Source organism: Saccopteryx bilineata, chromosome 7 (genome assembly GCF_036850765.1).
Source record: "Saccopteryx bilineata isolate mSacBil1 chromosome 7, mSacBil1_pri_phased_curated, whole genome shotgun sequence".
Classification (NCBI taxonomy): domain Eukaryota; kingdom Metazoa; phylum Chordata; class Mammalia; order Chiroptera; family Emballonuridae; genus Saccopteryx; species Saccopteryx bilineata.
The window spans coordinates 104,870,280-104,898,124 of record NC_089496.1 but is presented as its reverse complement, the minus strand read 5'-3'; the positions used below and the strand labels follow the sequence as shown (position 1 = coordinate 104,898,124).

Genomic DNA, 27,845 nt, shown 5'->3' with positions numbered 1-27,845 from the left:
AACTTATTTGACCAACACCCTGGATTTTGTAACTCATTTTTCTCAACTCACCCACACTCACAAGAGCCAGATGCATAACCCAGTGTGCCAATTTATTTGTTCACAATGAGAAATGCTAATTACCTCCCTTTGCGCTAAGGAGGGCTTGAGATCTGAGTTCAGTTCTTGTTTTTCAGCTTCCCGCTGTTAAACCATGCTCTATTTTCAACTGATGAGACTGTTGTTTCCTTAGGCACAGCCCAGGCCTGGTGAAAACATACCGAATGAACTTGGGTATCTCCCAAAGTTCCTCATTAACAGGTTACCAAAGGTTTGATCTTTTGAGTGTGCTGATGCCACCATCTCCATCCTGAGGGTATCCTCATACTCACATGCTGCAGGAACCTCGCCAAAGCTCCTGCTTCCAGGTTCCAGGCAGACGCAGACCAGGGTGTTTTCGCAGTTAGGAGCTTGCGTCTCAATCAGGAACTAGTGCCCCTACCACAATGCCTGAGATGACGGCAAAAAGAAGTTGGGGTCTTCCAAAGTCTCCCTCACCTAAATGTAGACCTCTCTCAGTGAGCTAAGACTTTATCCAGCTGTGCGAAAGTCACTACATAGGGTTTGGAGAACGGTGCTAGAGAACAAACGTTGCCACTAGAAAAATAAAAGGGGGGGGCAGTCACCAAAGGCTGCTGCACCCATTAATTTTGCCCAGAGATAACTCTGAGGTCTCTTTGGGGTTGTGCTTTTGAACTGTTGTAGTCTCCGACCTGAGCAAGTCCTCGCACCAGGAATTAATAAATTGGACTTCGGAAGTTTCCCTCTTCACTTCTGCACAGGGTGTCAACGAGCGCCACGCCAACCCCGGCCTGAGACGCCAAATCTCACGCGCTACAGGTTCCTGGAGGCCGGTGTGACCGTCCATTGCCCATTTCCAAGATGGCGGCGCGTGGCGACCGGGTCGCGGCCGGCCCCGCCCCCGGGCTCGCCAGCCCGCCCCTCCTCCTCCACGCGGGGCCGCGCAGCGCGCTCCCGCCGCTGCTCCTGCGCGAGCTCCACCCAGGTCGCAAGCAGCGCGGTCGGCGGCGCCTATTTCCCGCCATTGTGCGAAGTAGAGGTTGGGGGCCGGTACGCGGAGCCTTCGCGTCGCCTGCAGCTCCCGAGCTGCCGCCGCCACTGCCGCGGGCCCCTGAGGCGGGGTCGCCCGCGCCACGAGTGTCGCCGTGCGTGGGAAACCGCGGGCGAGAAGCTGCCGATCCCCCGAGGAGGAGCCGCGGCGCGGGACGCCGGTAGGCGAAATGCCGTGCGGGGAGGACTGGCTCAGCCACCCGCTCGGGATCGTGCAGGGTTTTTTCGGTGAGCGGCGGCCCCGGGGGCGGGGCGGGCGGGCCCCATGCGGGGCTGTCTCGGGGGGTCGCGCGGCCCAGAGGGCCGGCCGGGCCTGCGCCGCCGGCGCTGAGACGCCCCTTCCCGAGCCGGGCCGCAGGTGCCTCCCACCTGCCGGAGTCGGGATCCGCGGGCGGCCGAGGTGACGCGGCGCGGGGCCGGCCGTGATTGACGGCCGCGCTGCCCCGCCCGGCTCCGCCGGGGCCCGAGCCCGCGTGCGGCGGTGCTCCGGCGGGGCGCTGGGACCCGCGGGCGGGCCGGCCGGCGGGGACGGAGCGAAGGGAAGGCGCTCTGCGTTTAGGAAGCCCGCAGGATATTTCAAAACTTCCGGTGTGCCGGGGGCGTGCTGGCTCACTCGCGGCAGAAGTTGGCACTAACTACTGTTCCACTCATCATCCCTTCTCGAGATAAGATTTAGTGTGACAGCTTAATTTTTCTGTTAAGAGTGGCTTTAAAACCTGCCTAGAGTACACACCTCCCCTGTGTCCGAGCTAGCCAGAACTGTTGAACTACTCCAGTGAACTCCTACCTCCTACCTGGAAAGGGCTGCGATGGCTGCAGACAAGCTTAGTCAGTTTTAGTTGCAATTGTTATTGTTAGTGCTACTACTCGGCTAAGAGGACGGGAAGGAAAATTGAAGGTTGTTTACGGTTGGCTGGGCATTTTTACACTCCCTCCCCCCACAGTTAGAAGTGGAGGCAGACTTAATCAAAAATCACTGTCGGATCTGTACGTAGCACCTGACTCGTCTGGAAGTAACTTAGAACTACAGAGGTGCCTTAGCTCATTTAAAGCATCGTGAGGTATTAGTGAGAACGCCCGATAAGAAGCTAAACTCTCCCCAGGAGCCAAAACTGATGGCGCAAAATGTATTTTCTTGTAGGAAGGTATTCAGCAACTCGATTCATCTTCGCTACAATTTGAACTAGTTTAGTTACCTGGTTTCCCAGGCCGAAACTAGAGGCAGCAAATGAGAGGAAATCTTGGGTAGGCATCAGGGTAGCCAAGGAACTCTGATAACCTGATAAACAACAGATGAAAAGCTGTGTATATATATATTTAAAACCAGCCAAAAAGAAATCGTTAGGTACCTGTCAAGAGTGCTTTCAGGAAGGGGAATATATTCCTTCACTAAGTCCTAGTAATTCACGTTCATACTGAATACTGGAACCCATAGTTGTTGTTTTGTTTTTTACAGAGACAGAGAGCGTCAGAGAGAGGGATAGATAGGGACAGACAGACAGGAAGAGAGAGAGATGAGAAGCATCAATCATTAGTTTTTCATTGTAATACCTTAGTTGTTCATTGATTGCTTTCTCATATGTGCCTTGACCGTAGGTCTTGAGCAGACCGAGTAACCCCTTGCTGGAGCCAGCGACCTTGGGTCCAAGCTGGTGAGCTTTTGCTCAAACCAGATGAACCCGCGCTCAAGCTGGTGACCTGGGGGTCTCGAACCTGGGTCTTCCGCATCCCAGTCCGATGCTCTATCCACTGCGCCACCGCCTGGTCAGGCTGGAACCCATAGTGGTTTTTTTTTGGGGGGGGGGTTGTATTTTTCTGAAGTTGGAAATGGGGAGGCAGTCAGACAGACTCCGCATGCGCCCGAGGGATCCACCCGGCACGCCCACCAGGGGCGATGCTCAGCCCACCAGGGGGTGATGCTCTGCCCATCTTGGGGTGTCACTCTGCCGTAATCAGAGCCATTCTAGCGCCTGAGGCAGAGGCCACAGAGCCATCCTCAGCGCCTGGGCAAACTTTGCTCCAGTGTAGCCTTGGCTGCAGGAAGGGAAGAGAGAGACAGAGAGGAAGGAGAGGGGGAGGGGTGGAGAAGCAGATGGGCGCTTCTCCTGTGTGCCCTGGTCAGGAAACGAACCCTGGACTCCTGCACACCAGGCCGACGCTCTACCACTAAGCCAACCGGCCAGGGCCTTGGACCCCATAGTTTTGATGTGCAAAATTATGGCCCCCAAAAGTGAAGATTAAAACTGCACAGTTGATTTACCAGGGTGTAGACTCATAGATACTTCATAGGGAAAATCCTTCAAAAGTAAAAACTTTTAGTGCTTAAAGGGTGACGTTCCAGTTACTGATCTTTAGAAAATTTGTGAGAAATACCCCATACCCTAGTTGTGCTGAATAAATGAGATGACTTTATATTTGATAGAGATTTGAATGTATTCATGTCAGATTTTGTCTCCTAAGTGCAGGATCATAGGAGGCACACATCTCATCATGGTACAGAAAGGGTATATAATTTGTATATAAAATACTGGCTTTACAGTAGTTGGAAAATTTTGTGAATTATTGAGGGGACCTGGGCCTTGTTGATGCCCCTCCTTCCTTCCCTAGAATGCCCTGTTTCCCTGTGGGTTGTGGTTTTTATTTATTTATTTAGATTTTATTTATTCATTTTTTTAGAGAGAGGAGACAGAGAGAGACAGAGAGAGAGAAGGGGGGAGGAGCAGGAAGCATCAGCTCCCATATGTGCCTTGACCAGGCAAGCCCTGGGTTCCGAACCAGCAACTTCAGCATTCCAGGTCAACACTTTTACCCACTGCACCACCGCAGGTCAGGCCCTGTGGGTTGTGTCTTACAGAGAAGCAGCTAATACTGTCTTATTATAGTCATGGTTTTTCGTAGAAGCTGTTCTGAAGTGTAGTACATATTTTTTTGCCCTATTTTTCTGTCACTGAATGTCTTGAATACCTTTCTAATATTATAGCCGTATGGGTATGTTTGGGTGAGAAGAAGGTCAGGTGTTAAACTTCTAGACTTTCTGGTTTAGTTGGGAAATCGTTTTAAACCAGTTTTCCCCCTAGATAGAAAAGTAGTGGTTTATGGGGTTTTTCTTGGTTCCACCCCTTCCTAGGCCTCAGACCATGTCACTACATTACCCCCTTGTACGGAGTTGTCTGTGCCCTCGGATTTCTCCTACCGCCCTGCCCTAGGTTGGCCACTGAAATAAAAGGAATTGGTGAGAAGGCTATAGAACCCAAAGGCAGGGAGGGTGGCTTGGTCTCCTGAGAGGACTGAGTGGGCCAGGAACTGGAAAGATAGCAGGAACCTAAGCAACCTGATCTCTACTCCACACAGCTCCCAAATCCACTCATTCTCAGTTTCAACCCACACCAGTTAGCACCTTCCATTGAATCCTAAATTCCAGGGTTAGAGAATCTGATTGGCACAGCATGTAGTCAGCTATGGGCAGAGCACAGTTCATGTCATGTGGGACTGTTGAGCCCCACACCTCACCTGGGGGACAAAGTTCTAAGAAAAGAATGGATTGAGCAACTGTGTGGCAAAAGGCATTAAATACATATGTATATATTTTTTTTTAACTCATTAAATAGTAACTTATATGTGGTTACAAAAAACATGGTATTAAATGAAAAGTAAAAAGTGTGCTTCCTTACAAAGTGTCCAACCTGAACTATTTTTGCTTATCTTCTGGTAATTACTAATGTACTTCTGTTTATGATTTACCTGTTCTGGATAGTTTATAAATGGAATTGAATCATGCAAGATGTGGCCTTTTGCATCCGGCTTCTTACACTTAGCATATTTTCAAGGTTTATCTATGTCATAGCATGTATCTGCAGCACCGAATTCCTTTTTATGACTGAAAGTAATATTCATTGTATGGATATACCACATTTTGTTTATCCATTCATCCATGGATGGACATGTTTCTACTCTTTGGCTATTGTGATTAGTACTGCTATAAACATTTGTGAACAAGTTTTTGTGTGAATATATGTTTTTAGTCCTCTTAGTAATATATTTAGGGGCAGGATTGCTGAGTTATACAATAATTTCATGTTTGTTTTTCAAAGAATTGCCAAATTGTTTTTCAGAGTGACTGCACCCTTCTACGTTTCTGCCAGCTATGTATGAAGTTTCTAACTTTTAAAATCTTCTCTGAGACTTGTTATATCCTGTTGTATTAGTTAGAGCCATCCTAGTGAGTGAAGTAGTATCTAGATGTGCTTTTAATTTGTATTTTCCTGATTAATGATAATAGCATCTTTTAATGTGCATATTGGCCATTTGTATATCTTCTCAGGAGAAATGTCTATTCAAATCATTTGCAAAAATTTTAATTGGGTTTTTGTCTTTTTGTTGAATTATAAGAGTTCTTCATATATTCTGCATACTAGACCCTTATCAGATACATGATTTGCAAATATTTTCTCCCACTTTGTGGATTATCTTTTCACTTTCTTGATATAGTGTCTTTTGATATAACTTTTATTTTGAAGTCCAGTTTCTCTCTTTTTCTTCTGTTTGCTCATGGTGCCATATTTAAGAACCCAGTTGTCTACCATGAGGTTACAAAGATTTATGCCTGTGTTCTAAGAGTTTTATAGCTTTAACTCGCACATTTAAGACTTTGGTCCATTTTTTTAATTTTTGTACATGGTATGAGGTAGGGATCCAAACTCGTTCTTTTTCAAGTGGATATCCAGTTGTTTGAACACCACTTGCCCTTTGTTTACTTTTTACATTTACCCATTTTTATTTATTTTTTGTTTGTTTTTAAGTGAGAGGAGGGGAGATAGACTGACTCCTGCATGCACTCCGACCAGGATCCACCCATCAACCCCCATCTGGGGCCGATGCTCAGACCAACTGAGCTATCCTCAGTTCCCGGAACCCCTTAGAGTAGAGTAAGATTTAAGTGCAGGCTGCTCAAATTCAGATGGCCAAGAACTCAGGAAATACGCTAGAGTGGTATTATGTGTGCTAAGCAGGACTCTTGGTTGCAAGTGATTCAGCTGGGTCCTCCTTAAACCAAGAGAGACAAATACATGGCTCAGCAACAGAATTCAAGAGTGGGCTAGTGTCAGGCTCCACTACAGCCAGAAAGTGAAACTGTGTCTGCAGGAACCTGCCTCTGCTCTGTTTTCCTCTGGGATGGTGTAGTTTTCTTAAGTTCCTCCAGCTCTAGATGTCCTTGTAGAACCTGGCAGAGTGCTGGGTACCCAGTAGGCTTAATAAATGATGGACAGTTTCTGTGTTTTTGTTTTTGTTTTTTAAATTTAAAGCAGTCCTTTAATTGTCCAGAAGTACCAGATATTTGTCAGCTGGACTTTACTAAAGTATCATGTTTGTGTACATGTAAGTTACTTAGATAGCACTAATCCTTATCAGCCACTCTTTGATGAAACTTCATTGCCTGTTATGTGGCATATGTTGTGTGGTGGTCATGGCTTCATATAATTCTTTTCTGTAAACATCCACTTTGACTAGAAGCAAAAATACCCAGTTTTTTTTCCCTGAGGGGCTTTTTTTTTAATGGGGTGACATTGATAAATCAGGGTACATATGTTCAGAGAAAACATCTCCAGGTTATTTTGACATAAAAATACCCAGTTTTTGAAAACTCAATTCAGTAATCATAGACTGGCACTCATAGCAGTGGCTCTCTGGAGTTTCTGATTTGGTGGGTATGGCATGGGCTGGAAATTTTGCATTTTTAATGACTCAGGCGATGCTAGTGCCTAATGGTCAGGGAACCATGCTTTGAGGACCAGTTTGCTGGTAGAGGGAACCTTCCTCATTGCACATAAAATCACATAAAGAGTTTTCCCCCTCATTCCTTTTTTAGAGCCAGCCTTGGCTAAGTGAAGTGGAAGCCCTGCTCACGCGTGGTGTTAGCAGGATTTAAATGTAAATGATGGCGGTATGGGCCGGCTTTGTGGTGTGGTGGTTCCAGTTCCGGAAAATAGATATTCCTGATGCTGTTGGTAATTCACTCTTTGGTCTTAGACCATTCTCCTCATTTTTCAAAGCCTTGGTGTTGTTATCTTTAAGATGACATTAAAAACACCTTTCTCATAATTTCGGTCATCATTGCAAGAATCATCCATGGATGCTAAATCTAGATGTAGGGGGGTGAATTTCATGAAAATTATTTGCACAGTCTTGAAGTGTCACCCACAGATTACTGGGCTGTCAAATTTAACATCATCCATGAGGGGAAGATGGACTTGTCTCTAGATGACACCATTACAAGGACACGGCATTGCTTATCAACTGCAGTTAATCATAAGGAAACATCAGACGGACCCAGAATGAGTCTTCTGTTTTTTAAGGGCCTGTATTCTTTTTTAAATATGAATGTCATAAAAGATTGAGGAACTGGCCTGACTGGGCAGTGGCGCAGTGGATAGAGCATCAGACTGGGATGTGGAGACCCAGGTTTGAGACCCCCGAGGTTGCCAGTGAGGGCTCATCTGGTTTGAGCAAAAGCTCACCAGCTTGAGCCCAAGGTCGCTGGCTCCAGCAAGGGGTTACTCGGTCTGCTGAAGGCCTGTGGTCAAGGCACATATGAGAAAGCAATCAATGAACAATTAAGGTGTCACAATGCACAACGAACAACTAATGATTGATGCTTCTCATCTCTTTGTTCCTGTCTGTCTGTCCCTGTCTATCCCTCTCTCTGACATTCTGTCTCTGTAAAAAAAAAAAAAAAAAAAAAGATTGAGGAACTGGCCCAGATTAAAGATACGTGATAGCTAACAGCAGTACTATGTGATGCTATTTAGAGTTCTGTACTGAAGGAGAGAAGGTACAATAAAGGATAGTTTTGGGTCAGGTGACAAATTGGGATTATGGCTGGTTGAATAAAAAGTATTGTATCGCCTGACCAGGCGGTGGCGCAGTGGGTAGAGCCTTGGACTGGGATGCAGAGGAACCAGGTTCGAGACCCCGAGATCACCAATTTGAGCGCGGGCTCATTTGGTTTGAGCAAAGCTCACCAGCTTGGACCCAAGGTCGCTGGCTTGAGCAAGGGGTTACTCGGTCTGCTGAAGGCCCATGGTCAAGGCACATATGAGAAAGCAATCAATGAACAACGAAAAACGATGACTGATGCTTCTCATCTCTCTCTCCATTCCTGTCTGTCCCTATCTATCCCTCTCTCTGTATCTCTAAAAATAAAAACAAAAAAAACAACTGATGATTGATGCTTCTCATCTCTCTCCGTTCCCGTCTGTCTGTCCCTATCTACCCCTCTCTCTGACTCTCTCTGTAAAAAAAAAAAAAAAAAAAAAAAAAGTATTGTATCAATTTTTAATTTCAAAAGTTGATAACAGAATTGTGAGGTAATCTTTTAGGAAACATTGAAATACTTAAAAATATATGATGTGTTAGACTTCATCTCAGATGGGTCAGAAAAGTATATATGAGAGAGAGCAAATGATAAAGCAAATGGAGCAAAGATACAGGTCCTTTTTGTACTAGTCATGTGACTTTTTGGAAAATTTATTTTTAAAAAAAACTTCATTTCAGGGTAGTGATAAAGATAAAAGTCTGTAGAGCAGTGTTTCTGCAGAGCAGTGCGGTGGCTGACGTGCTGCTTTGTCTGGGTGACCTGTCATCCTGTGCGTGTTCTCAGCCCCTTGTTGGCTCTGAAAACAAGCAGGGGCCAGCAGCACCTGACCTGGAACTGCCAGCCTTGTGCGCGTGCGCTTCAGGAGTTTGTCACTCAGCGGAATGTAGTCTATTACAGTAGGCTGTAGCTTCACTTTCAAATGTGTATGTCTTTCAGCCCAAAATGGAGTTCATCCTGACTGGGAGAAGAAAGTAGTTGAGTATTTTAAGGAAAAGCTGAAGGAAAATAATGCCCCTAAATGGGTAAGTTCGTTGCTCTTTGTGGGGTGAGAGTGTTAGGCTGACTTCTAGTTTCTCTCAGTAGAGTAGTAATTCACTTATAATTTTTTTTAGAAATGATATTTAATGGGGTGACATTGACGCTTATAATTTAAAAATATATAAATTAATGTGCTGCCTTAAGTGTTTTAAGTGCATATAAATATATTAAAAGATTTGTTTCTTTTGCAACCTAAACTTAAAATGCAAGCAATCAGTGTTTCCATTTTGGTGCCTCTAGGTGGCAGTATTACATTATAGTCAAATGTCACTAGACAAACTTGGGAGAACTCAGAATTCCTTTTGTCTGGCAGTTATGTTATGTTGATTATCAGCAGTATTAACCAATAGGGCTGGGTTTTGTGTCTAGTTGTTACTGGGGTCTAGATACAAAGTCTGTGTTGATGGAGCTACTGTCTCATAGACAGGAGACCTTGTTGACTTGTTCATTTCCCTTAAGGTGCCATCACTGAATGAGGTCCCCCTTCATTACTTGAAACCTAACAGTTTTGTGAAGTTTCGCTGCATGATTCAGGACATGTTTGACCCTGAGTTCTACATGGGAGTTTATGAAACGGTTAATCAAAACACAAAAGCACGTGTATGTATAGCTTTTTATCATGGGACTTTCTGTTTATAATTAGTGCTATTAATTTTGTTCTTGAGTTTGGTAGTTTTGAAATAAATATACTTACTCCTTTAATACTGTTATCCTTTGGGTCATAGGTTCTTCATTTTGGAAAATACAGAGATGTAGCAGAATGTGGGGTATGTATTAAGATATATAAAACACTTTTAATAAGAATTTTTCCTAAGCAGCGAATATATTACTTTCATTTGGTTTGATCTTAAATTTATCTTGTGTATAAATAACTTCTAAGAGGTCACCTAAAATGATTTTGCCTTTTTTTCTTTGGTCTTCTAAAAACCTCTTCAAAGGTAGAATATAAATAGCAAAACTTACTTCTTTTTCTAATACGTATGTACTTTCTAAGCATACATGAAATAGAGAGTATGCTTTTTCTAGGAAATAATAGCCGAGTCTTGGATCTCATCTTAGAGCTAGCTACCTTGTAATGAGTGTTTCATTAAATTCCTTCTTACTAGGCTAATTCTGAAACATTTCCTGGGGAGAGAGCGGGATTACCATGTGCTTTTGTTTTTGAAAAAAATAAAGCATCCTATTTATTAAGAGGATTTAATTTTGTAACATAGACTGCTGTGTATTACGGATTGGAGGGAAGGTAGGATAGTGATTTTTGCATGTGAAATAATTTTATGTCAGTTTTCTTTTGAAAAATGTTAGGAGTTAGTAGCTGCTTGTTAATTCAGTTAACTCTTAATATGAAATATTTACTACTGTTTTATAAATAACATAAACATGTTGCTAATTTAAAATATTTTTGGCTTTTCTTAATAAAATTGTTCAAAAACTATATTACAGCCTCAACAAGAAGTTGATTTAAACTCTCCACGAACTACTACTTTGGAAAGACAGACTTTCTATTGTGTCCCAGTGCCTGGGGAATCTGCGTGGGTGAAAGAAATATCCTTCATTTGAGCTTCCTTAATGTAGTAAATAATTCCTGATTATTTTTCTTAATTAAAAAGACCATAATTTAGATTTTGAGTTTTTAAAAATTTAGTCTTTAGGCCCTAGCCGGTTGGCTCAGTGGTAGAGCGTCGACCTGGCATGCAGGAGTCCCGGGTTCGATTCCCGGCCAGGGCACACAGGAGAAGTGCCCATCTGCTTCTCCACCCCTCCCCCTCTCCTTCCTCTCTGTCTCTCTCTTCCCCTCCTGCAGCCAGGGCTCCATTGGAGCAAAGTTGGCCTGGGTGCTAAGGATGGCTCTGTGGCCTCTGCCTCAGGCGCTAGAATGGCTCTGGTTGTAACATAGTGACGCCCCAGATGGGCAGAGCATCACCCCCGGTGGGTGTGCCGGGTGGATCTGGGTCAGGCGCATGCGGGAGTCTGTCTGACTGCCTCCTCGTTTCCAACTTCAGAAAAATACAAAAAAAAATTTTAGTCTTTATCCCAATGAAGCTAGCTGGTGGGGTGGGAGGGTCCTATAAAGATTTAAATATTCATCACTGAGAAATAAAGTTATGGTATATTCCTATAGTGAAATATTGTTAAAAAGATTGATGTATATTTAAAGATATTGAAAACTTAATGATAATTAAGTACAAAAAGTTTTATATTACAACTAATTCTAATTTTTTTTTTAAGGGAAAACAGTCTGTTGGGTTCTTCTGAGAGGAGATTATAGACACATCATTTCCTTTTTCTTAATATTTTAGGCATATTTTATATATACTGAAATGCAGAAATTTTAAGTGATTTACACCCACGTGAGAAACTTGTTCCAAAAATTTTCAGTTTGCGTTTTTCTAGTCCCCTCCCCGCAACCACTGTCCTAATTTTTCACTATTGCTTTGTTTTACCTGTTCTTGACTGTCATACAAATGGAGTGACATAGTATGGAGACTTGTGTGTCTGATGTCTTTGTTCAGCATTATGCATTTGTGATTAACCCCTGTATCAGTAGTTCCTTCTTTTTAAGTTTTTTGTGTCACCTATGGTAAGTTGTATCTTTCCAGGAATTGTTTAAAATCACTTAATCTCACTTGAATTTATGTAAAGAACATAAAGTTTTTTATAATATTTTCTTATTTTTCTTTTACTGACCAGGAAATACCTAGCAATGATTTCTCTTATTTCCAGTAACGATAACTAATTTTTCACTTACATTTTTGATAAGTGTTACTAATGGTTTGTCAAAGAATCCACTTTTTACTTTAATATTTTTTTCTGTTTCATTGATTTTTGCTCTTGCTAGTTTGGTTTTCTTTTCTCCAGCTTCTCAAAGTGGATGCTCAGATCCTTCATTTCAAATCTTCCTTCCCTAACATTAGCAGCTGAGGCTATAACTTTCTCTCCACTCACTGCTTTAGTTGCATTCCACAAATTGATTTTTCACTATCATTCAACTCAAAATATTTTCTAATTTCCCTTGTGCTTTCTCTGACCCTTTCAACGATGACACTGTGCTTCCATTTGCACCCCCATTCTTTGTGCTGTTGGCGCACATTCACTTGTACCTGTTAGGGAGCCCCCAATATATTGTTCGTTTTGCTTTGAACAATCAGTTGTCTTCTACATAAATTAAAAAATAAGAAAATTATTTATTTTTAAAATACATTTGTTTTTACATTTATGTACATACTTAACATTTCTAGCTCTTTATTCTCTAGAATCACTACTAATTTTTTTAAAGTACAGATCTGTTACTGATAAATTCTCTGTTTAACTAAAAATCTCTTCAGTTCACCTATACTTTTGAAGGATTTTTTCCACTGGATATAGAATTATTGACAGGTGTTTTCCTTAACACTTTAATGGTATTATTCCATTGTCTTCTGGAATAATACCAATATATTACATTGTTTTTGGGTTTTTTTTTTTTAAGATTTTTAAAAATATTTTATTTATTAATTTTTAGAGAGAGAGAGCGAGAGAGAGAGAGAAGGGAGGAGCAGGAAGCATCACTCCCATATGTGCCTTGACCAGGCAAGCCCAAGGTTTCGAACCGGCAACCTCAGTGTTCCAGGTCGACACTTTATCCCACTGCGCCACCACAGGTCAGGCACATTGTTTTTTGATGAAAAGTTAGCCGTCATCTTGTCATTTTCCCCCTGTATGTAATGTTTGATTTTACTCTTACTGCTTCTCTGGTTTTCACAGTTTGACTCTGATGTTCTTAGGTGTGGGATTTTTATGTCTACTTGCTTGGGGTTTTTTGAGCTTTTGGGTCTGTAGGTTGACATTTTCTAGAAGATTTCAGCCTTTATTTTCCTGTCACAGTCTCTTATCACATTGTCTTGTTTTCTGGGACTCTATCTAGTACATGATCATTAACTACTTGTCATTGTCCTCCAGGTGACTGAGACTCTGGTTTTTTCCAGATTTTTCAGTTGTACTCTAGATTTTTCATTTGGTTTTTTTCGTTGTTTCCATTTCTCTGCAAGAGTCCTCATCTTTATCTTATATCTTTTTGTAAAATTTACAATGGCTTTTTTTTTTTTTTTTTACAGAGACAGAGAGTCAGAGAGAGAGATAGACAGGGACAGACAGACAGGAATGGAGAGATGAGAAGCATCAATCATTAGTTTTTCGTTGCGTGTTGCAACACCTTAGCTGTTCATTGATTGCTTTCTCATATATGCCTTGACTGCGGGCCTTCAGCAGACCGAGTAACCCCTTGCTCGACCCCAGCGACCTTGGGCTCAAGCCAGTGAGCTTTTTGCTCCAACCAGATGAGCCTGCTCTCAAGCTGGCGACCTCGGGGTCTCGAACCTGGGTCCTTCCGCATCCCAGTCCAACGCTCTATCCACTGCGCCACCACCTGGTCAGGCAGGCTACAATTGCTTTTAATGTCCTTGTCTGCTTGGTTTTTCTGGTGAATATTTTTAATCCTGGTAGGTCATCTTTTCCTGCTTCTTCCTACTGGACAGGCAACTTAAGTGGATCACTTTAACTTTTTCAAGGTTTGGTTTTGGAATTTGTTAAGGTGGGTTTGGAGTAGCCCTTGCTGTACAGGACATAGATCTTACTCATGCTACATGCTATTTCTGGGTCTTGCCTAAGTGCCTGGGATGTTCACCAGGGTTCAATTCTAAGTGTTTTATGAATTCCAGAACTTCTGTTTAGCTCCTAGCCAGCCAGCACCTGTTCTCTGCCAGGCCTTGTGTGCACCCACAGCTTTGTATTCAGCCAAAGACCCAGATGGAGCCTGCACAGATTTCTGGGTCATCTTCTGTTTTCTACAGGGGAACTGCTTCCCCTCTAGGACCAGTGTACAAATTCTAGTTACTTCAGAGGCCCTGAAGTATGTGCTTTATTTTCTGTACCCAGCAAGAGGTGGGCCTCCACTTTTGTTGCATTTGAAAAATGCCCCCCTGAGAGAGTTGGAATAGAGTTCACCTGGTATATTGCTCCTCTTTCAAGGATATTATATAACCGTATGTTTCTGTTGTCCAGTAATTGACGGTCGCTGCTTCATGGCCTTTGCACAGTTTTACAGTTCTGTGCGGGGGGGTGGGGGGATACAGGTTACGCTATTAACCTCTCATGACTAAAACTGGAAGTCCAACCTTTTAAAAATACAATTTTATTTTAAGCAAATTGCCAAATTAGTAATCTTATTAGTCATATAATTAGCACAACTTAGGATCTTTCTCATGTGGTGGTCTTTTCTTAACCTTTTATTTAACGCCTATGTTAATGCAAACCAAGCTCGAGTGAGTCCTTCAACATCTTACACCCCCAGTCGTCACAAAAGGAGTTATGAAGATGATGAAGATATGGACCTACAGCCTAATAAACAGAAAGACCAGCATGCAGGTGCCAGGCAAACAGGTAGTGTATGCTACAGGCTTTCTTTGGCCTTCTGCTCTCTCATTAGGTTTGTTTTCAGAATGAACTGTTATATGCTACAGCTCTAGGGTTAGGAGCTGGCTGTGATCTGATACCTTGCTTTCCTGGTTATCGGAACTAGAGATAGTTTGGAGAATTGTGACAGCGCTCTGATCAGACGGGGCAGATAGGAATCATGTAGTGAGGAAGGGCTGCTCTGCTGTCAGTCTTTGAGGGTCTCAAGTAGCTGAAAAGGTCTTTTCTCTTTCTGTTCATTTTTACCTCAACTCTTAAGTATTGTGGAAACATAGTTGTTTATCCTAAAAATTACTTATTTGATTTTGAAAACATCCTTCCTTGCCTGACCTGCGGTGGCGCAGTGGAGAAAGCATCAGTCCGGAACGCAGAGATCGCCAGTTTGAAACCCTGGGCTTGCCCGGTTAAGTCCCTTAAGCAACCACCGCAAGTTGATGCTTCCCGCTCTTCCCCCTCGCCCCTCATCTCTCCTCTCCCTAAAATCAATAAATAAAATCTTTTTAAAAAATAAATAAAAAGACTTACTCAGGAAATTTGATGGGGGAGGGGGAATTTGTTGCCATTTTATTGTAGGAGAAACCATGATTAAATTTTTCCAATCATCATACTCTTTCTTTAAAGCTCAAAGGGATTTGCTAGTATATTTCCTTAAAAACAAGTTTAAGCTTTTGGACTTAGAAGCATCATTTATATCAAACTTGAAAGGTTCCTGAGGGTTTTTTTTATCTTCTCAAGGCCTTAGAAATAACCAAGTACACTGCTCTCCTTTGACTTCAGGGCGTGTTGGTGGTCTTCACTGGTGTGGCGAGCCAAAGCGGCTCGAAACGGAGGCGTCTACGGGACAGCAGCTGAACTCCCTGAACCTCTCTTCTCCTTTTGACCTGAATTTCCCACTGCCAGGAGAGAAGGGCCCTGCGTGCCTGGTGAAGGTAAGCCTCTCAGCAGACCTGACATCCACACAGATGTGCTACGTGTCTCGGAAATTAAAATGGGAAACTTAGCATTTGTGTTTGTTTACTATTGCTGTTGTAGCAAGTCACCTTTCAGTCCTAATAACTGACCTCGTGACATGTTTCAGAAGATGAAGAGTTTCTGTTTTTGTTTGTCATGTTTTTTACTTTAGTGACACTTTCCTTATGTAGCATGAGGACCAGAATTCCAGTATTCTGCCTGCCATACTTAATGGTCTTACAAATAGGAGGCTTTGACATTATTAAAAACCATCATTCCTGAAGCACAGGGGTCGCCAGTTCTGTTTCTGGTCAGGGCACAAACAGGAAAGAAAAGCTCAATGTTTCTCTCTCCCTGCCTCTCTAAAAAAAATTTTAAAAAGGACTATCATGACATACAACTTTGAAAGTTTATTTTTCTATAATGAAGAACCTCATGGCCAGTCTAAGTTTTATGTTAATCACCTAATGTTGCATAATTTATAAGTCCAAAATTAATGATCTTGGGTTTTTTCTCCTTCTCGATATGGTTAATAGATTTTGAGAGAATGCGTGTTTGTAGTTGTGGTTGACCATTGTCCTTGGTGAAATCCTTTCCTTTGAAGGTGTATGCTATTTGAACACAGACATTGGTCTAGGAGTCAGAGGTCCTGAATTTTGGTTCACTTATTTGCTAACTAGCAGAATGCCTTCAGGCAAGCACCTTCTCTTGGCCCCAATTTATGACATTAAGGAGTTGCTTTAAGGGCCATTTCCTGACCTAGAATTCTGTGTACAGTATTATTTCTACTTTACTTCAAGACTAATATCTTATGCTTTGGGGGGTGTTATTTAGTCCTAACAACATGATGTCATGTGGTCTCTTGTTAGGTCTATGAAGACTGGGATTGTTTCAAAGTAAATGATGTTCTTGAGTTATATGGTATACTCTCTGTGGATCCTGTGCTAAGTATACTGAATAATGATGAAAGGTGAGTCTTTTTTGTTCTTTTTTTCTGGATAACAATTAGGATAGAAATGAATGAATTTTATACACACTGGATGATAGATACCTGGGCTTTTGTGAAGAAGACCCAGGTTTTTAAGACATTTGATGTCCCAGTTGATGATAGCTCCAGAAAGAATATCTGTTTTGAAGTAACCTAATGAGTAGACATACTATAACCCATTTAGTGCAGTGACAGTGTACTGAATAAAAACATTACTCTTCTTGAAGAATGGAATAAATACATTATACTATAATATGATCCAACCAGCCTGAATCTGTAAGAGGTCACAAATGAGGAGCCATTTTCTGTGTTTAAGATGTACAGGCAGAACTGTTCTTGGCTTGAATTCTTTGTTTTGTTTTTTTGTGTTTTGGAGATGTACCTTGTTTTTGCATCTGATGTATCCATGAACTGGAGCTCTTTCCCTCTCCACAGGGATGCCTCTTCACTCCTGGATCCGATGGAATGCACAGACACAGCCGAGGAACAGAGAGTGCATAGTCCTCCTGCTTCGCTAGTGCCCAGAATTCATGTGGTTTTAGCCCAGAAGTTGCAGCACATCAACCCATTATTGCCGGCTTGCCTTAACAAAGAGGAGAGCAAAACCTGTAAGTGTAAGTGCAGAAGCCTCATGACCAGAGACAGTTGTCCCTAGTGTGTGTCAGAGCTGCCTGTAATGTGTGCACAGTGGAACTGAGTCAGTCCTCATTTGTCAGAATAATCAGTTTCTTTGCCCTGTTATCCTTTAGGTTAATCCTTTTCGTTCAAAGGAGGTGCGGAGGAGTACACAAATTGTCTTATTTGGAAGATGGGCACCACTTCTTGACCAATCTTGAGAAGCCGTTACTAGTCATCCACTGACTTGTAGTGTTTTTTGTTCCCCAGAGCTTTTTTTAACCTAAGACACTTGAGAGAAACCGGTGTGTTTATTCAGATCTCGTCTGCTTTCCTTCTCCAGTTGTGTCAAGCTTCATGTCCGAATTGTCTCCAGTCAGAGCAGAACTGCTGGGCTTCCTCACGCACGCCCTTTTGGGAGATAGTTTGGCTGCTGAATACCTTATATTACATCTCATCTCTACAGTGTAAGTGCTGTATTCCTGGTGGGAAGGAAGGGAACTGGCGCTCTGTGGCAAGTGGGAAAGAGCAGGAAGGTTTCTGAGGTTTTCTTCATTGAGTGGTTTTTAGTTGTTCTATGTAACCAAGACCAAATCAAAGACAAATTCCTTTTGTCACTTTTTCTCCGTTTCACATTTAACATTTTGATTCTCTCTTTAAATATAAGAGCCAAATAAGAGAAAGGCCCTGGCCAATGAGTAAAACGAACTACTTGATCCTTTTGGCACTCTGAATTCTCTGATTATACATCCCCACCGTCAGGTTACGTATTCACTCACAACCATTAATTACTTCTTGATGAACTTTCTAATGGCTGCACAATACTTTATTATAGACAATTGTACTATTTCCCTGTTAGGTTTTCCTACTTTTTGTCCATTCTATTCTAAATCACACTGCAGTAAACATCTTGTCTTTGAATAGGATTTGACACAGTACAAAATGGTTGCAAGCAAAGACTGCAGCCAACTCCCTGTGTTCAAATCCTAGCTCCCCCACTTCCTGGCTATGTGAACTTGGTCATGTTACCTACAATTTCTCATTTTTTTAAAAAAAAAAAAGATAATAGTACCTACCTCAGAGTGTTTGGGGATTAAATGAGAAAACATTTAGGCATGCAGGACAGTCCCTGGCACATAATCAACCCTCATATAAGTATTAGCTGTTACTATTTTTATTGCTGTTACTCTGATTAAAAAAAACTGATCAGAGCAATCTGTTTTTAGTGACACTATGAAGCTAATTTTCCTATGTTGCTTTCTGATAGAATTCAGATCTGAGTATCTCATTAGTTGTTATCTTTTTTCTCTAGATATACAAGAAGAGACGTTCTTCCACTAGGAAAATTTACAGTTAACTTGAGTGGTTGCCCACGGAATAATACTTTCACAGAACACTTATATCGAATTATTCAACATCTTGTTCCATCCGTAAGATCAATATGAATATGTATTATAAATCTGAGCACACCTTAAAAATCTATCTAAATGTCTTTCATTCAACCCAGATTTTAACTGAGGTTTTAATAGATGTCTTTAAGGGGAAACAAAGCCTGCCAAGCTCTGTAATTTAAAATACTACTCGCCCAGAAACATTTCCCTTTTGTTGCTTTAGCAGAAATTTCTGTAACTATAATGAACCCAATTGCACTTACTCTCAAATTTGTACTCTCAGTTGATGCCAGTTTGCTTGTGTGATTTAGTATCCTTTGTGTGCATCTGAACAGTTGCCTCTTTAATTTCTTGTGTAGTTTGCACAACAGACTGACTGAGTAACCAGCCTTTGTGGTGTTGGACCCTGCTCATGGCCATCTTTTGTTTCGACAGGCTTTGCTGCTAAATTTAGGGTGGTTTGCTTGTATCTCTAATGTGGCCTCCCTCCCCCACTTTCTCTGTCTTCAACAAAGCCAGAGTCCATTTTGAAAATATCCTCTATCTCTTCCTTGATACCCTTCTCCCGCACCCAGTCTCCGCCCCCACCATAATCCTGCTGTTTGGGCTAGAGCAATAGAAAAGCAGACTGGAGGACGCAGCAGGCACAGAGGGTTTGGGGAATAGTGGGCTCCGGCAGATGGGACGAGGAAGTGCAGAGGGGTCTAACAAACATTTCACTCTCAGAGCTGGCTGAGGAGGCGGCATGCAGCTGGTGGAGCAGGCTGAGACCGACAGCACCCAGCCACAGTGCAGGGTCCTCTGCCCTTAGTCTTTCTTGGAACTGTTTGTTCAAGAATCTGCAGTAGTCTATGAATGAATATGATTTAAATTTCAGGGAGCATAGAAGAAAATTAGGCCTTTCTTTCCCCATCTTGATAAGTAAATAAATATTTTGTTTTGTTGCCCCCTGGTTAAAGAAGTTTAGTTTCTGAATATTTGTTCCTAGCTCACTGGTAAAATAAAAATTAGTGTTCAAGAATACTGAACAAGGCAGTGGAGAATAAAGCAGTTCATAGTGAAATTCTCATTTAGGATATAGATATTTATGTTTAAAAGAGCTCAAGAAATCATGAGGTTACTGTTTTAGGAATTGATATAATCTTTCCATATAAAAGTGTTTAACCCCAAATATGTTTTTCTTAAAACAGGAAATTTATTTTTTGCACATTAAAATATTTCTCTTTGTAGTCCTTTCGTCTACAGATGACTATAGAGAACATGAACCGTTTGAAGTTCATTCCCCACAAAGACTATGCTGCCAACCGCTTGGTCAGCGGGCTTCTCCAGTTGCCCAGCAACACTTCTCTTGTGATTGATGAAACACTCCTGGAGCAAGGCCAGCTTGACACCCCAGGTACTTACAGGGCTGTTTCCCTTCCGTTCCTAGCCTCCCATTGAAGCCAGGCCTGGTAAGGGCCTCCTAAGAGCTGTAAACAGAGAGATGCACATTTCAGAAATACTGAAAGGTATGCCATGTGAGTTTAATTAAAGCATATATTATAAATTGCCTCAGCTATGTCACAATTTTATGAAAATAGTACAATGATAGAGCAAGTAGTGAGTAGCTTTTTTAAGCTGAAAAGGGGAGAGGTTTTGCCTTAGTTCAATATTACCTCAAAAAGTGTAGGAAAGGTCTAATAAAACATTTTTTTATGGCCCAAAGTTTAAAAAAATTTTTCTCACAGAATCTTTGAAAAAGAGCTTAGTTAGTAGATCAGATAGTTAGGACTAACTTCAGTTACAGAACTTTATAAAGTTACAAGAAAACAGATGGCTTTATTTCTGTTCAAATGAGAATGAACACTGTGCTAGTGATAACTTCAAAAGGAAAAGGTAGAATTAAAAACAGTGCAGAAGTACACATATAGCAAAAGTAAGTAGCTAGGCAGTAAAATTCAATATCCCTATGGATAAATTTAGTTCTGCCATATTATTTTAGCCCTTTTGAACATACCACATAGAAAGTAATCATTTAATTGGGGTTCTATTTTTTACTTAATTGCATACCAGATGCTAGGTATTAGATTTTTGGTGTGTGTGTGTGTGAGGGTGGGGTCTTGATCCCAGAAATAGATTTTTCTGGTTTTACAAATACTATGTGGATAGCCTATTACCTAATGAACACTTAGCTTACTAAATTGGTCAGTGCCTCATATAACTTTTAAAGCAGTATAATCAGTGTCAGGAAAACTGGTTTGTTAAGGTAATTAAAATCAAATGACTAAAAAATTATTTTCTTTTCTAGGTGTTCATAATGTGACAGCCCTGAGCAACCTAATAACTTGGCAGAAGGTGGATTATGATTTTAGTTACCACCAGATGGAATTTCCCTGCAATATTAATGTTTTGATTACTTCGGAGGGGAGATCACTCCTACCAGTACGATGAGCTATTATTTTTTTTAATTTTCCCATTGATTTGAGGAGGGGTGGAAAGGAAGAGAGAAATTTGTTCCACAGTGTACCCTGACCAGGGATTGAACTCGTGACCTCAGTGTGCCAGTGGTGATGCTTTATCCACTGAGCAACATGGCCAGGGCCATGATGAGTCATTTTCAAATGCAAGGAGGTTATCTTGGAAAAAGATGTTTTTGTTTTGTCTCTTAGTTACTGCTTATTATGAATAAGATAAACTTGTTTCAAGATTATAGCTGCTGACTCTTAGGGGAACTGATTATTCTATTACTGGCTTGGGATGAAAACCTTAAATCTACAAAGAGCCAGACAAGAGAAAGCAAGCCTTTGGCAGCAGTACCTCCCACATCTAGGCATAGGAAGTAGAAGCTATCTGTAATTTGCCTGATTAACATCCAGACCTTTGTTTTTGCTGTCTTCCGCCAGTCTTATGTGAAAAATATTTTAGAATTCCTTTTAACATGTTCCTAATCCATTTGATTATTTTTGTTTTACGGTGAAATGCCTTGGTAAATCATTAAAGTAACAGAGCTCTTAATGATGAGAAATATGCTCAGTTGTTTAAAAGGCATTGAATGGCTCTGTATAATAGTGTTTACCTGTTGGGGGGGGGGGCTGTGAAAGAGAGAGAGAGAGAAGAGAGAGATGAGAAGCATCAATTCCTTGTGGCACCTGTTTTTTCATTGATTGCTTTCTCATATGTGCCTTGACCAGGGGGCTGCAACTGAGCCAGTGACTCCTTGCTCAAGCCAGCGACCTTTTGGGCTCAAGCCGGTGAGCCTGCACTCAAGCCAGTGACCTTGGTCCTCTGTGTGCTAGTTCAACACTACCCACTGCGCCACCATCTGGTCAGGCAAATATAGTGTTCACTTGTGATTTTTGAGAAAAACACCTTTGAGCGAGGATGAAATGGCCCATTACTAAGTTTTTTGTGGGAAAGTGTGATTGAGATATAGAATTCAGCCTGACCAGTGGTGGTACTGCGGAGAGAGCATAGACCTGTGATGCTGAGGTCTCAGGTTCCAAACACCAAGGTTGCTGGCTTGAGCAAGGGGTCACTGGCTTGGCTGGACCACCCCTGAGACTCCAGTGAAGACACATATGAGAAGCAATCAATGATCAACTAAAATATTGCAACTACGAGTTGATGTTTCTCATCTCTCCCCCTTCTTGTCTCCCCCCAACCCTCTCCTTCCTCCCTCTCAACAACAACAAAAAAGTATATATTCAGTGATTGAGGAAACATCTAAAACATTTTAATTAGCTTCTTTTTAGAGGTTGGCTACCTTTTTACATTTGCTGATACTGTTGAGGAAACATAAGTAACCAGGAAAAGGTTAACTTTTGTAATTATTACTGAGGTAGGTGTAGTGTATGTAAATTAATGTTAAAAAGTGACCTCCCCACAATAATAAATATTATTTTTAATTTCCTTAGGGCGCTGGTAGAGACGACCCATCCATCCATCCTTCTGAAATGTTAGATCAATTTGGGAACTTGGAAAATACTGTACTGTTTCTCTTTTCAGGCAGACTGCCAGATCCACTTGCAGCCGCAGCTGATCCCACCCAACATGGAGGAGTACATGAACAGCCTTCTCTCGGCCGTGCTGCCTTCGGTGCTCAATAAGTTCCGCATTTATCTGACCCTTCTGAGGTTCCTGGATTATAGCATATCCGATGAAATAACCAAGGTATGTTTGGGGTAAAGATTTCCCTGTGTTAGCTGAACATTTATTGTAATTATTGTTAAGGTAACTTTGCCATTTGTTTTCAATGTCTTAATGTCTTTTTTTGTTGCTCTATTCCTGTGTTACTGTCTTTTGTTTGAAATAGATATTTTTAGTATATAATTTTAATTTCCATGTCTTTTACACTTTTTTTCTCAGTAATTGCCCTAGGGGCTACAATTAACATCTTAACTATAACCATCTATTTGGAATTAATGTCAGTTTATTCACAATACCGTACAAAAACTTTGCTCCTTTACAATTTCATTTCTTCCTTTGTGATTTGTTACATCTTTTTATATATATATATATATATATATATATATATATATATATATATGATACTAGAAAGCCTGGCGGTCATACGAAATGACCTCTGTTCTAGATATTATAAATTTTAATTAAAATGATTTGTGCAAAGGTGTCTGCTAATTCAAACTGAATTACCCAGGGCAGGCGGTGAGGACACCCCTTGGCTTAGTGCCCCACAGGGTTTCCCCCTTCTACTTGCTTAATTGCTTAGAGTAGAGTGCAATGAAGGAAACCACTGCTGATACATTTCTTAAGAGCCACCACTAGCTCAATAAAAACGAACTATTAATGGATCGAATGCTATCCATGTACTGTTTGCTATTTGGATGCTGATTAGTCAATAATTTATTCAAGAGTGGTGGATAATTCTTGATTAGTGGAACTACAGTGTTTCCGTACTTGCAACATTGAGAAAATCCTTTCTTGCCATGGTCAAATCGATTAGTTTCTAACTTGAAGTTTAAGGACTGACAGTGTTCACATTTAATATTCATGTTACCAGAGGAATGCTCAAAAATGAAAGTTTCTCCATTTGAAACTGTTTTAATCCTTTTTGCGTTTCGGTCAGCATTACTCTGTCGTTTTTTTGCATTTCTCTCCTGCCTTTATTCAAGGGACTCATTTTGTCGAGACGGGCTTTTTTGTCTTGCATCTGAGGCAAGCCTTGTTTCTTTATGCTCATCAGTCTCATTTTGCCGAGAAAGACGCATTTGCTCTGCGACTGAAGCAAGCCTTGTCTTTCTCTGCTCAGTGGTTTCTTTTTGTCGAGAAAGCCATTTTTGTGAAGCTTTAGCTCCTTTTCGCTCCTCTTCAGTGCTGTATTTTCTAGGAGGCATTCTTAAAAGAAATTACGTTAAGATGTAGTTTTTATGTAAAACAGATGATTGCCAACGCAAACAAATGTTCACCTTCCCCCTGACACGCTCAATTTGCGTTCAGCCTTAAATTGTTTCAAAAGTAGATGATTGCCAATGCAAACAAATGTTCACCTTCCCCCTGACCCGCTCAATTTGCGTTCAGCCGTGGCAACTTCACGCCATTGGCTAGTAGTTACGCAAGCAACCAATAAGCTATCGGCGACAAACAGACACTTAAGCCGCATACAATAAAGATATATATCTGTCCATCAATATTTATAATTACTGCTTTTATCTTTAAGTCAAAGGGGAAAAATTACAAAGAAGAGACATTTATACTGCTTTTTATATTTATCTATGTAGTTACTTTTACTAGTGGTTTTTTTTTTAACCAGCGATCTTTATGTGGATTCGAGTTACTTTGCAGCATTCTTTTGTTTCAGCAGCTTAAAAAGCTCTCTAGTATTTCTTGTAGGGCAGAGCAGCTTATGACAAATTCTGCTTTAAGGTTTTGCTTATCCAGAAACATCTTACTTTCTCCTTCATTTTGAAGATTAGTGTTTGCTGGATGTCGAGCTTTTGATTTGTAGTTTTCTTCTCTCGACACTCTGTAGTAGTATATGCTGCACCAAGAACGTCTTCCACCTCCTGGCCTCTGGTTTCTGATGTGAGGATTCTTTGTACAGGAGTCTTTTTTCTTTTGTTCTTTCGGGTTCTCTTTGCAGTTTAACTGGGGGGGGGGGGTGTAGGGGGATTTTTTAGTTTTCCCACTTGAGGTTGAGCTTCTTGGATACAGATTAATGCCCATTTGGGGGGATGTATTCAAGAAATTTGGTTTTGACTATTGTTTAAATCTTTTTCTGCCCCTTTCCTCTCCTTGGCCCTGGCACTCACCTAAATGTATGATGGTACACTTGATGTCCCAGAACTCTCTGAGGTTCTGTTCATATTTCCTCATACTTGATGCTTTCTCTTCCAGATGAATAATCTATCTGTTGCCTTAACTGCAAGTTTGCTGAATTTTTTCTTCTCCTTGATCAAATCTGTTTAGCCTTAATATCATCTATTTATTATTCTTAAGATTTTATTTTATTGATTTGAGAGAGAGAAAGGCAGGGTAAGGAGCAGGAAGCATCAACTCATAGTAGTTGCTTCTTGTATGTGCCTTGACCAGGCAAGCCCATGGTTTCAAACCAGCAACCTCAGCATTCTAGGTCAATGTTTTATCCACTGTGCCACCACAGGTCAGGATGAGTTATATTTTTTAACCTTAGAATTTATCTTTGCTTTTAAAATAATTTCTATTGATATTTTTGTGTTGAAACCCAGACATTTTAAATAATAGTGTGGCAACTCTTCTGAAAGATTTCCCCCTACTTTATGCAATGTCTTTTGAGTTCTATACTTTGTTCTTTGGTTGTATGTGAGCACTGAAGTCTTTGCTGTTTACCGGTCACTCAGTGATTGGATAGAAATTTAATTTCATTAGATGCCTGGAAGCTGTATGTCTCCCAATCTAAGACAAGGGCCCCATTATCCATGTTGGGGAAATCCTTCAACACTCAGCCATAGAGTTTACAACTCAGCCCTACCTTTGCTTCATTTCTGCTTCCAGAGAGCATCAAGGTAGTCAGGTGAGAACCTAGGGCCTGCTCAGATTTGAGCATGTGGCCTTCTAATAGGAATTTATTTATATGTGTCTCTCTCACACACGCACACACATCTCGTTTCCTGTTTTTCCTTTTTAAGGATTTCAGTTAGCCTGCTGTTTGCCCCAACTATTATCCAGTGTCTGAAGCAGCCAAGATGATCTATACTTGCTTCTGAGTTTTTGTTTGTTTCTATTAATAAGCTGGGGTAAGAGGCTGTTCATACTGGGCAAGCTCCAAGTCAGGTTGGACAACCTTGGAAATGGGTTCTTCCAGAGTACCACCAGTCAGATTATGATAATTCTCTTTGAATGATGCTTTGAAAAAGCTGCAGCCCCACTACTCTCTTGAGGTCCCTGGCTGTCCATTTTCAGGGCTGCTTAGGAGGTAGGGTTAGGGTGGGAAATAGTTGAAATTTCTCAAAGCTGAATGTTCTTAACACCAACTCCTAGTTGCTTTCATTTTAGTTGTGTATTGGTTGCTTCTCTTATGCGCCTCAACCAGGGCCAAGCCAGCGTCCCTTGTTCAAACCAGCGACCTTTGGGCTCAAGCTGGCAAGCTTTAAGCTCATGTGGACAATTCCCCCACTCTAGCCAGTGACCCTGCGCTGATGAGCCCACACTCAGAGCCATTGATGTTGGGGCTTTGAACCAGCCACCCCAGCATTCTAATTGGATACTTTTATCCACTGCACTACCACTGGTCAGGCTTACGGGCGTTCTTTTTCCCTTCAACGGTGGAAAGAATTTTCAGGTCTTTTATACTGCCATTTTTACTGACTTCATTCTTCCCTGTGTTTAAAGGCATCCTGTTTGCTATACACATTGCTCACTTCTGTCTGCTTGCCTGGTCTTCTCAGATGCCTTAATTTCATTTGGCATACCTTCATCGACGTCATTACTTGTATGTATAGTCTTCACTCATGTTCTCATATGTCTAAGAAGCAGGGCTGACTTCATTTTTATATCAGCCAAGGGACCATGTCACTTTCCTTTTCCCTATTAAATAAATGCAAAGGTCATTTCCTCCTAAGGAATGGTTTTAAAGTCCATTTACTCTTGATAAAGGCAGTTGAAGATGACTTTGTGGAAATGCGCAAGAATGATCCTCAGAGCATCACTGCTGATGATCTCCACCAGTTGCTCATTATAGCTCGGTGAGTAGTGCATGTCCATAATTGCTTAAAGTAAGCTATGAATAAAGCCCCTAATTTATTTAATAATAACTGAGGTAGACTTTTAAAAATAGACATGAACCTTTTCACAACCACCCTGTGAAGTGGCTCACTGAAGTGGAACTGTGTGGCCGGTGGCCACATCAGTGGAACCAGACATGCTGCTGCTTCTCCCCGCACTTCTGCAACTTGAGTCACCCTCCAAATTTGACTTCAGGTTCCTTTGTAGGTGTCAAACTTGGCTCTTGACTTTGTGTCCCTACTTGAGATCTTGTCTCCTACACCAGTAACTCCTAAGTCTAGACTTAAATTTGTTTCTGTATCTCAAACCAGGTTTCTGTCTCTCAGTGCTGGTCAGACGACCCTGTCAAGAGAACGATGGCTAAGAGCAAAGCAGCTAGAATCTTTGAGGAGAACCAGGCTTCAACAGCAGAAATGTGTGAATGGAAACGAACTTTAAACATGTGATACTTAAGAAAAAGTAATGGGCAAATTGTAGCCACATTATTGTAAAATTCAAATGTCATTTATACCACATTGTTTTGTAGATAATTTGTATCAAAAACCAATGACTTTTCCTGAAATCAAGCCTGATAACATCTGAAGTTTATATAATACTCAGTAAGGGCTTTTACCTTACTGATTTTATGGAGTTTTTGGAGTTTGTTTTATAATTATATAAATTAGTAACAATGTAAAAATGTATTTGATATTAAAGTTTAATATTGATATGATAATGTTACTGATTATACCATTTCCTCAGCTTCAGCTAAGTCATAGGCCAGACTCTGTTGAAATGTTAGCATCAACTTCATTTGAAGACAAGAGTTGCAATTCCAAAGTCAGGAATTAATCACTTAAGATTTTTACATCTTTCCAATTAACAAGTGGCTCTTAATGTGTTCAGTGGTCAAATGTTTGGGAAATGATACTACAGAATTTCACATGATATCCAAAACATTTGACCACAGAAGCTTTTTTCTATTTAACAGTTAACCTGCAAAACTAGTCTTTAATGTGGCAGTGGTTCCCATACTTTCGGAGTTTATGGATCAGGAACATTTCCCAAAATTTTGGGATGGACAAGGTTGCCAATTTATTTTGCCAAGTTTTCTGAAAGAAATCACTGTGTTATCACCAGTATTTTTTTTCATAAGAGAACAACCTCAGAACAAGATAGTCCTTTAAATGGAATAAATAGCTTTTTGAAAAAATGTTTATTGTCCTTACTTTTCTTATTTCACTCCAGT

General features: G+C 41.1%; 1 protein-coding gene across 3 annotated transcripts; it reads left to right on the top strand.

Annotated features, from left to right (window-relative positions):
• Positions 1 to 1,049: 1,049 nt before the first annotated feature.
• MCMBP (minichromosome maintenance complex binding protein) lies at positions 1,050 to 27,654 on the top strand. Of its 3 annotated transcripts, none has more exons than XM_066238751.1 (16): positions 1,050 to 1,338; positions 8,921 to 9,006; positions 9,482 to 9,622; positions 9,748 to 9,789; positions 10,466 to 10,567; positions 14,296 to 14,440; positions 15,251 to 15,402; positions 16,294 to 16,394; positions 16,848 to 17,026; positions 17,371 to 17,494; positions 18,340 to 18,457; positions 19,649 to 19,814; positions 20,706 to 20,839; positions 22,403 to 22,567; positions 26,489 to 26,577; positions 26,929 to 27,654. In XM_066238751.1, the coding sequence occupies exons 1-16, from the start codon at positions 1,281 to 1,283 to the stop codon at positions 27,053 to 27,055; spliced, it is 1,929 nt and encodes a 642-aa protein (XP_066094848.1). In that variant the 5' UTR covers positions 1,050 to 1,280; the 3' UTR covers positions 27,056 to 27,654. The 3 variants fall into 3 exon arrangements, with proteins under 3 accessions (XP_066094848.1, XP_066094849.1, XP_066094850.1); XM_066238752.1 differs by having other exon boundaries at positions 1,051 to 1,338; positions 16,848 to 17,020; XM_066238753.1 differs by having other exon boundaries at positions 1,151 to 1,271.
• Positions 27,655 to 27,845: the final 191 nt, after the last annotated feature.